This window comes from Corylus avellana, chromosome ca5 (assembly GCF_901000735.1).
Source record: "Corylus avellana chromosome ca5, CavTom2PMs-1.0".
Lineage (NCBI taxonomy): Eukaryota > Viridiplantae > Streptophyta > Magnoliopsida > Fagales > Betulaceae > Corylus > Corylus avellana.
The window spans coordinates 3,416,879-3,428,199 of record NC_081545.1 but is presented as its reverse complement, the minus strand read 5'-3'; the positions used below and the strand labels follow the sequence as shown (position 1 = coordinate 3,428,199).

At 34.4% G+C, this 11,321-nt stretch overlaps 1 protein-coding gene and 1 pseudogene across 1 annotated transcript; both read left to right on the top strand.

Annotated features, from left to right (window-relative positions):
• The first annotated feature begins 435 nt into the window (after window positions 1-435).
• LOC132181559 (ankyrin repeat-containing protein BDA1-like) lies at window positions 436-2,470 on the top strand. The gene is made up of 2 exons (XM_059594809.1): window positions 436-1,011; window positions 1,700-2,470. The coding sequence occupies exons 1-2, from the start codon at window positions 436-438 to the stop codon at window positions 2,468-2,470; spliced, it is 1,347 nt and encodes a 448-aa protein (XP_059450792.1).
• Window positions 2,471-4,629: 2,159 nt separating this feature from the next.
• On the top strand, window positions 4,630-5,181 carry LOC132181558 (dirigent protein 2-like; annotated as a pseudogene).
• Window positions 5,182-11,321: the final 6,140 nt, after the last annotated feature.

The window sequence follows — 11,321 nt, the reverse complement described above, 5'->3', positions numbered from 1 at the left end:
CTTCCACCACAACCGATGTGAAATAAACCCAACAACATGACACCTTTCATAGCTTTTCTATAGCTTAAGAATCTGATGTGATGTTCAGCACTTGTAACCTTTTAAACTTTATTTAAAAAAAAAAAAAAAAAGCATTAGTGTAATGAAAAGAATTGACAAGAATGAATGAGCTTTTTGGATAAGCCATACGTGGTTTAATGTAGTTCTATTGACAAAAGGAGAAAGCAATTTAATAGGTCTATCCTAACTTCACCTTTTGCATGATTAATGGAATCCAGATAAAGTATACATGGACCCTTAGGTTTCTTTTTTTAGGATTTGTAGCAGCTTTCTCTACAATGTAGAGAAAGATTTTTTTTTTTTCTTTTCCACATTCACGTGTTTTTTTTCTTTTTGTTTATGAGCTTGTTGATAATTTCCATTTTTTTTTAAAAAATGGATCCCAGGTTGGTGGAGGCAGCGCTTAATGGAAACGCCATTGAACTGCAGAAATTACTTCAAGAGGACCCCCTCGTAATTGAGAGAGGTTCAGTGGCAGTGTACCCTGAAACTGCCCTACACATTGCAGCCATGGGTGGGCAAACAGAGTTTGTGAGGGAGATATTGAAGCTTAAACCAGATTTTTCCACTAGATTGGACAAGGACGGGTTTAGCGCAATACACATAGCCTCTGCAAATGGGTTTGTGGAAACAGTGAGAGAGCTTTTGAAGTTTAGGCGTGAGCTTGCCCTTCTCAAGAGCAGCAATGGAAGGACTTCTCTTCATTGTGCAGCTGTAGCTGGGAGGGTTCAAGTCATTAGGGAATTGGTTGGCTTTTTTCCCGACTGTATCGGAGAAGTGACTCTTAGAGGCGAGACTGCGCTTCACATAGCCGTGAAGTATAACCAATTTGAGGCCTTTGAAGCCATGTTTGATATAGTTAAGCAGCTTAACATGCAGGAAATTATGTTTGCTGGGGATGAAGATGGCAACACTATCTTACACCTTGCAGTTGCTAGGAAGCAGATTCAGGTAAATAATGGCATCTTCAATTCTAAAAGCGAATTAAAAACTTCAAAATACTTTTTTCCTCTTTGTTGTCATTCAAACAATGAATGTGAAAAGTATCTCTACTCTTGAAGGATATATACCATTTTACTATATGGTGTTAGAATATAGATTAAATAATTAAATTTATTTTTTATGTTAATTTAAGCTTTTAGAATAATTAAATGGTAATTTAATATAGTATAAGAATAAAAATCCTGAATTTAAACCTTGTTTCTATCGTTCGAGTATGAGCTTTTAGGTTCAATGATGATTTAACTTGATATCAAAACAGAGGTCATAAGTTAGAAAATTATGTCATTCACTTTTTATTTCAACTAAATATTTTACGTGTTAAGCCTGATTTATTAAGAGAGGTGTTAGAATATAAATTAAACTATTAAATTTATTTTTCCTATTAGCTTAAATTTTTAAGATAATTATCAAATTTATATATGGAACATTCTGAAACCAATACAGCTTTTTTCCTTTTTAGTCATCTGGCCATTTATTAACCAATTTTAATATTGCAATATATATGATAAACAATATTCTCCGGGAATTTCAATGTTGTTATATGCGATGTCTATTGGTAACATGACATAAAATTTTATATATACCTCGCCATATACTTAAGTGCTTTCACCAATATTATATAGCATCTTTGTTACAGACAGTGAAATTGCTACTTGGTAGTGATGGTAGGCAACAAGAAGCAGTGGATGTGAATGTGACCACCAAGAGTGGCTTAACTGCTTTAGATGTGTCCGATATCATACTACAAATGGTGGGATCCGGTGAAGCCACTGATTACATGCTCAGGGATTTGCTTCTACGCGCAGGAGCCTTAAGAGCGTCTGAAGTTGAAGACTACCTTGACACTGCTCAAGTTCATCACAGCCAGATCTCGGTGAGGGCGGCACCGCCTCCCCAGACTCTCCGACAGTTCTTATTACATGAGATTTCACATCTGTACCCTTGGAGAGTTTGGAACATGTTAGCGAAGGAAGTGAAAAAGTCACCATCACAAACTCAAAATGCTTTGCTTGTTGTTGCTGTACTTATCGCAACTATAACCTACCAAGCCATACTAAGTCCTCCCGGTGGCCTTTATGACGGCGACGATTACACTGCCGCTAATATATCAGCCAATTTACGATTTTTCCTTCCATTCATGGTTCCCAACTCTATTGGGTTTTTCGCATCGCTTATGGTGATTATTTTGGTTATGGATGACTTTCCACTCAAAGCATTGATGGGGATCGCTGTGCGTTGTTTGGCTGCAATTTATACTTGTGGGCTTTTCATGATTGGACCTACTCATTTAAATGCTTCACGATGGGTGCTGACAATAATAGGAACAATGGTCTTCATGGACATAGCTCGCTTCGGCTTCCGGTTAGTCAAGAGATGGTCCAATGAAATTAGAAACAGAAGAATCTAATTACAGAGAGAACAACCTTTTTGTGTGGTTTCACTAGCCAAATATAGTAGTCTAGTGTTGCCTATCTACTGGTCGGAAAAGCCGTGAGCATGCATGAATTAAGGTTGTTAGCTAATTGGGAGTATGTGAACTTGAAGAAAATGGTCCTTGACTTTTAGTATGGTATGCTTGAATTTGACGTACAAACTTCATATCCTTAATAGAATAAACTCTAAACTGTGGCATGTAATTCTAATGCTTCCTATTTTCACCTTTTATATTTTATGGTCAAAGCTATTTCAATTCTCTTTCTTATAATTAGAATTTGGTCATAGGTGAAACTCAATGTGAAAATTCTGATTTAGACTCCAAATTTAACAAATCAAAAAAAATCTCAATCTTATCACCCAGGCTCGGATTATCAAGATTAACAATTTAATTTCAATCCAAACATCATAGATATATATCAATACCAAAATCAAATTAAGCAAGCACAAAAGACCCATTACTTGTCCTTCTCTTTCTTCTGTAAGAATTAATAGTGGGAAAGACTTATCTCCTGTACGTGTAATTTAATTTTTCCTTATTGAATAGAAGAGAGAGAGAAATCCAAAACATTACCCAAGGAAAGTATCGATCAGTACTAAAAAAAAAATTAAGAGATTAGTCACTAATTACCACTGCACTAGGAAAAAACTCGTCATATTCCGCAACCACCGGGTCACATGCATCCTCTCTCTCCCTTATCCACCTCCTCTTTTCCTCATTTTCTATATGGATGATGTACATCATTGCTTGGGATAGATATCGATTGATGAAGCATTTATAGATATTTCATTCATATTGATGTTATTAGTATGCATATGTGTCGACACACTAATGCATGGTAGCACCACTGCACCATTGTACACCATGTCACTGCACCACAAACTTTTATATGTCCTTCATTCTCGTAAGTTCACAAATACGTAGATTCTAAGTAAGTTCACAAATCTAATTATTAATTTGTAAAATGAGATGAGCTAAATATAATATATATACATATATATATATATATATATATATATTAACCCATAGCATTTCTCTTATCCATATAAACTCTTTCGCTCTTTACTGCGAGAATTCGTGCATCCATCAATCTAGTTGCAAGCCACATTAGCCATCAACGAGTGTTGGGCTTCACTCTCATTCTTATTAAATGACCAGGGCCAATCCAAAAAAAATACCTTAACAAGGGTACATTGAAAGAGACCTACCTCTCCCAGTTTAAACGGATACTCACATTCCTTGTCTATTTGTTTAATTATCTTCGTTGATATTAATTCAATTCCCTCTCATACGAATCCATGCATGTTATCATCATCCCATGCATTATTGAACACTAATAGAATAGGCTTTGGTTGCCTTTTTCTTTATAATTTTTTGTACATGTTAGTATGTTACGGTACTCTCATCTCCGGATCGGGGCTCCGGTGTAATTAGCTACACAAATTGTATGCAATATAAAGAATATAAACCCACTAATAGAATAGTTTAAACGGGTAGTTAAAATATCAACTACCCGAATGGTCAACGTTGTTTAAAAGGAGATTGCATTATTGAACACTAATGAACAATCCATTTTCAAATCAACATCTTACTTGGAGGCTTGGAGCTTCCAAGGGCCAGGGGTACTGAAGTAATAACTTCTCACTATTTGCACATTAATTAGTAAAACCTGAAGATTCAATTTCTTAGAAGGTTTTGAATCAAATTCAAACTACTTGACTGTACGTTTTTAACATTGTGGAGAAAACAAATTAAGGTATAATTTTACTACTATTTGTACATATTTTTTCTATGTTCGAGAATATATGTCACATTACATGATTTAATTATATTCACAATGTACATTAATGGGTATGCACAAAAACTAGTAATCAAAACCAGAAATGCTTGAATTTTATCGCATTTCCTTGATTTCTTTAATAAGAGAGCAAGATAACAAAATATAGAATCATTTGATAACTAGACAACAAGCTCCCTAATCCCCTCTTCTAGTTTCTAGCTCCAGCCACAGATGAATGAAAAAACATCTCCCTCACCTAATATTTATAAATAGAGATCATAACACTACCTCAGAAATACAAACTACTCAAAAGTCATTTCTATATAGCTAGCTTATTCACATTAATCCACCCATGGCACAAAACTTTCTACCAAAAAGACTCCCCAATTTATTTTTCGTGTTGGTTCTAGCCACAGCCATATATTCAGCAAAAGCTACCGACCTTAAAGAAACCAATCTATCTTTGTACTTCCAAGACATCTCGGCCCCCGGCGCTGCCAATGCCACGGTCATCCCGGTTGCCGGTGTTGCCAGCAAGGCTCAGACATTCACCCAATTCGAAACCGTCTTTGTCACCGATGACTTTATCACCGAAAGCGCAGATCCAAATTCACCGAAAGTTGGCTGTGCACAAGGCATGTACGTGTGACAACGAGGTTGGACGGGCTGAATTCACATGTGATGATATCAATTGTGTTCACAAATAAGGAATACAGTATAAGCACCTTGGAAATACAAGGAGTTAGCAAGCAATTTGAGGTTGTTAGAGAGGTTTCAGTGGTGGCTGGCTGGGACAGGGAAATTCTGGTTTGCTAGTGGCTATGCTACCTTTGAGACATATTCCTACCATGTTGCTACTCACCACGCTGTTATTCGGTGCAATGTGACAGTGCAGCATTACTAGTGGAAAATATTGATGGGGCCCAAATTTTGAATATCTCAAATTTACCTTATAATGTAAGCAAGTGAAAAAGTTGTGTGTGTGTTTTTTTTTTTTTTTTTTTTTTTTTTTTTTTAATTATGAATAAAAATGCATTAAACAAAACTCAAGTTTACAATAGGATATAGACTTTTCTTAGGGTCCCAAAGAAAACCCATTAGGTTGCACAATATATATATACAACCAAACATCTCATAAAATAGAGAACTGCTATAGTCACCAAAATTGCAGATCTAATAACTAATTTTTTAAAAAAATTGTATGAGAGAAGGAGAAGAGAATGAAATTTAGACTTTCTCCTCTAAGTAACTAGAAATAAGCTACTAATCATCTCATCTTGAATATATTTTTAGACAAACCGCTAGATCTAATCGCGTTTTTATTTAAGGGATAAGGACGAAAATCATACAATAATTAATTCTAGATCTCACATTAAACAAAATGTCTAAGGCAATATTAGTGATGTCTCCAATGAGTAGCTCAGTCGGCTAGAGACTACGCCTCATGAAGCAGGGGTCACTAAATCAAATACATGTCAAAAACAAGACAACATCAATGATACACCTAGGCTTGCAACGAAAAATCCTAGCATTCTTTTCCCTCCTCCCGCGTTTATATAGAAAGTAGTGTTGGATGAGTGGACTGGATCAACATTGAGTTGCACAAAAGAATGTGCCTGTATTGGATTCCCATGCATGTTTGAAACCAATCTCATTTTTCTTTTTTTTTTAATAAAAAAGTGTAGGCCGGGAAGACCCTTTGTAGCTATCCTACCTGAAGTCTGACTAAGTCATACCCTGACCCAGCCCTACCAGGATATTAATGGGAATTCAACACGGCTAATACTAATAAGGCATATGAGGGGATTTTTCATTGTGGAGATTCGAACTCACGCCTAGTACATGCTCTGACCACTTGAAAATTTCCTTGGGCCATTGAACCACCACGCTTGGTGGTGAAACAAATCTCTTTGATAAACCTTTCTTAATTCATATCAAATTTCCAATACTTCATTGAGTGGAAAGTTCCATTTTCTTCTTCCTAAAAATCGCAACATTGTATTTGAATCCCATATTGTAATGCAACTTGAACGGTTGGTAAATATTATACAATGGACGACAATCATAGTAAATAATATAAAATAATTAGACAAAGATGGAGTTTGAAATAATCATGAGGAAAAATTACTAAAATCTCAAATTCAGGAACAAAATTATACGCATAGATAATAGAGTAAATTAAACTAATTAATACCAAAGATTAATGACAATAATTAATAGTAAAGATAAGGAAGATGAATACCATTTCCGAAACTGAGATAATTATAATATATTAATCACTCACACTTGTGACATCTTTTTAATGTGGGATTCAAATTAACCTTTCCACACTCACATATGAATACTCAAAAATCTCTTGAGCCCTCTTCAAAACCACTTGTGGGTTTGCGTGCGTTAGCACCTTTGTCCCCACTCCAAAGATTCTTGTTTTGTTTATGCGCCATTCTATCATTACACTACCATATGCTCGAATACCACTTGTTTGGAAGATTAATGTCTTGGAGAGTCTTTTAGTGAGCCTATAATATAGCATATTAAAACACTATACCACTTAACCCAGCTTAAGCCTATGTTTTTTGTATCAAGCTATGCTATATAAACACCCCTAATAGGCTAATTGTGCGTATATGTCAAAAAAAAAAAAAAAAATTATATGGTCTCTATTTATGATTGGGGCAGGATAAATTTTCAGTTTACACTATACCACTTGTTTGGAAGATTAATGTCTTGGAGAGTCTTTTAGTGAGCCTATAATATAGCATATTAAAACACTATACCACTTAACCCAGCTTAAGCCTATGTTTTTTGTATCAAGCTATGCTATATAAACACCCCTAATTGTGCGTATATGTCCAAAAAATAAAAAATTATATGGTCTCTATTTATGATTGGGGCAGGATAAATTTTCAGTTTACCAATCAACACATGATTCATTTTCTCAATGAGAATTGTTTTGAGCACTATGAAGTATGATCTCTGGCCGGAGCTAGAAACAAAAAGATGGGTTGAGAACGATTCTGTGTTTTGTTCGCTTGCTTTTTCATTAAAGAATGAAGGGATGCAATAAATTCAAGCCTCTTTGGCTTTCTATACTAGTTTTTGCCAATGTCCAGTGAATATTAGACAATATATATATACAACATTCGCGGAGTCCAGGCCGGCCCGACCGCAAGGCGAGTTAGGCCGACGTCTAGAGCCCCAGATTTCTAAGGCCCAAAAAAAAAAAAAAAATTTTAAGGCCTAAAATATTTTTTAATAAGGCCAAAAGAAATTTACATAAAGGCCCCTCAACATGCTTTAATAAAAATATTATTATTTGTTTATAATATCAAGGCTCCAACATGCTTTTTTTAGGCCTTCAACATGCTATAAAAAACAATATTATTTTTCTTATAATATGGAGGCCTTCTGCACAATGGCCACGAGGCCCTCAACAGTCAACATATTTTAATATATATATATATAATATAATATATATTTGTTTATAATATCGATACCCTCTATAAAATAAGAACGAAAAAAAAAAAAAAAAAAAATCTGAGAATTCCACATACTTGTCTGTTGTGGTTATTTTGCAGAAATTCAGCTCCTCACAAAACGTTAAAATGTTCAACTTTTCACATTTCAAAAAGGCTAAAATGATTATTTTGCAATCTACGAAAATACTAAAAGACAAAAACAAGACTACTTAATTTAAGTATAAAGAACAAGAAATACGGGCAAAATGATAATTTTAGTCTCAAACAAAAAAATCATAAAGTGCAAAATCAGTGCTTATTAGGTAAAAATCTCCTGCCATATTAAAATAAATATTATTTTTTTAATATTTAAATATTAAAAAAATAAGGCTCAATTTTAAAGTTTTGACTAAGGTCTCAAATACATTGGGCCGGCCATGATGGAGTCCCAAACATGATATTTGCACAAATATTAATAAAACTATATTTAACTCTCAGTAGACAATATTTAACACTATAATACTCAGTGATATGAATTCAACGACACGAATGTTTGAGGATTTGTTTTCTTTTAATTTTTTTTTTCTCAATTAAACTAAATGTCTCAGTGGCCAAAGATAAAGCACTTGATGGCTGCGTTTAACGTTTTCACATAATAAAGACTTAAAAAGGGGTATATACTCACAAGTCACAACTTGAGCTGGAGTGACGATGACTTTTTATATATTACGCATGCACTAGTGGTTTTGATCAGCACGCTATCTTATCCCGCTCTTTTTAGAAAAGGTAGCGTTTGACTTAAAAACTATTTGACAATGGAAGGACAATAATATACTATTGAGAGCGAGCCAATCTTCATATAATTAGGTAAACATTATAGTATGAAAAATCCTCATATCTTATTAGTATAATTAATTACATTGAACCTCAATGGTGTTCTGATGGAATAATATCAGGTTATAACTTAACCGAATTACGGGCTAAATCCCTAGGACATGCTATGTATACTATGGCTACATTATAATATATATAGTGGATTCCACAGCTTGCACAGCAACTTTTTTCTTCCTTTTTTTTTTATTTTTTTATTTTTTTTATTTGAAAAATATAGAACTTTCATTGATGAAATTTCATGAGCATAAAGCTCTTACACCATAGAGTATACAGATCTGAAAAATTATAGCAAAAAGCTATGAAGGTTACAAAGTCATAAAAATGACTTTAAGCTTTTGCTAACCCATGTACAATTAGAATTAAGGAACAGATCTGCTTCGTGCAGACTATATCTAGGATATGGGTAGCCCAAGCCCAAAAAAAAAAAAAAAAACTAGAAACTAAAAATCCGGCCGTGAGAGTTATTCTCTTACACTGATCTACTCCATCCTCAATCCAAAGGCCAGAACAACAAATCCATCCTCAACCTAAATGCTAGGATAAACAAAATAAAATTTAAAAAAAAAAAAAAAAAAAAAACCCCACAAGCAATAGCGGAGGAGCGCGGCATCGTAGACATCCCTTCGGAAGACACGTCTTGACCAAAGAAGACGATCAGATCTAAGGTTGAAAAGACTAAATTTGAATCTAGATCTAATTAAAGTAACCTGCCAGAAACGAAGACCGATGAAACCTACAAAGAAGACACCGAATACTACTATCGTAAAAAGGAGGAAGGAAATCTAGATTTATAACTTTTCTCCTCTTGGCTTGTTTTCAAAGCTAACAAAATGGAAAAGCCTGAACTAATTAATTAACACGATCGCCCTAATTTCAGCTGCTTCATTGCTCCTCATTGGGCTGATCAAACAAAGAAAAAGAAAGAAGAAAAAAAACGGGGGAGAGGGGGTTGGCTGTGGGATCTTCAAGGGTGGAAAAGAAAGAGATAAGATTGGATGTTACGAAAAGCTTGTCTAGGAAAGTGGGGTTACATTAATTGTAGTAAAAGTTGTTTTGGTTGTTTTATTTGCTTGCACAAATATTGCTCATGTGGTTTTCAATGGACCACGAAAATTTGGATATGTACGTAGATATGAGTTTGAATTTTGACTTTTAATTTACTTATGAGATACATTCATCACTGTGGATGTGATGTAGTACAAAATATAGTAGAGAGAAAATTATTTAAATCTAAAACTCTAATACATTCAAATATCACTATCACACAATAGAGATTATTCTCAAAAGAAAATACAAAAGATAAAAATACAAATTCTTCTTTTTTTACTGGGATATGATGACGATTAGTCCTTATATATTTTTCTCTTCTACAGTAGCACCTGGCCTTTCTTTCTCTCTCTTGTTTTGGCTCCTCCAAAACCAAGAAGAAAACAATCGACACTCTTTTATATCACACACAGCAGCCCACTCTTTCTCCCCTTTAGAGACAAGCCTTTGTGTGGCACTATAATGTGATACCCTAAACAAAAGGATGCATGTCTTTTTATAAGAGCACTAACAGCAAATATTTTATATGTCATTTATTTTTTTATATTTAGAAAAAATTTTAAAAAAAACTATAAAAATACACCTACATGAGAAGCCTTAAATTTAACCTACCTCGATAGATATTTAGATGTTTCCCAATGCAATACATTATTTTAATCCTTTAATAACACAGCCTCTCTCCAAAAACATGAACCTAGAATTCAACGGAGACGAGATTAAGAGACAGAGATGAGAGAGAGAGATTCAAAGACGGAGACGAGAGATAGAGGTTGAGTTCTCTCAAAACCTGTCTCCGATTTTCATCTATTAACGCTTCTTTTCACCTAAATCAAGCTCCCTTATCTATACGAATATAGCTTCAATCCAATAATACCCCTGCCTAAATGCTCAACATTTCGCAGAGAGCTCCTCTGCAACTCTATAAGGAGAGTCCTCAAGCTGGGCATCTCTTCAATCCCATGTAAGAGAAGACGAAGATGTGAGAGAGAGGTTGAGAGATAAAGAAGAATGATTCAGAGAAGGAGATGAGAGAGAGGGAACCAGATTCAGAGATGAGAGAGAGAAGCGGTGAGACGGAGAAGAGAGAGATTGGGAGAAGAAAATACAATTTATTGTAGGATGTATTTAGATAGGAACAAAAATAGTTTTATTCTCCAAATTTAAGAAAAATTGTTAGATATTTACTGTTAGTGCTCGGTGTGAAAGCGGGTTGCCTCCTTCTACAAACCGAGGACAAAAGAACAAAGCATTTCCTTCCTTCTTAGAGAAGGACAACACATTGGAAGCCGACACAAGTATCTTGGGTGAAAGTCACCCACGTAGTTTCAATTAAATATTTTATGTGGTAGTTACCTAATTACCTAATAAAAAAGAATTTAGACAACACATTGGAAGCCGACACAAGTATCTTGGGTGAAAGTCACCCACGTAGTTTCAATTAAATATTTTATGTGGTAGTTACCTAATTACCTAATAAAAAAGAATTTAAACTTTATATATATATATATATATATATATATATAAAAAGGAGGACCTTCCATTAGGGGTAGAGATTTTCTCATTTAAACAGCCTTTAAATAGACCCGTAGACCAAACTGACCTAGAAATATCTTCTTTTTTTTTTTTTGTCTTTTAACACATGCTA

What these genes read in the sequence shown, in the direction of transcription:
- LOC132181559 (XM_059594809.1), top strand. Translation starts at nt 436, where the DNA reads ATGGATCCCAGGTTGGTGGAGGCAGCGCTTAATGGAAACGCCATTGAA. An exon ending in TTGCTAGGAAGCAGATTCAG is followed by an intron (nt 1,012 to 1,699) that starts GTAAATAATGGC and finishes TCTTTGTTACAG; the next exon opens with ACAGTGAAATTGCTACTTGG.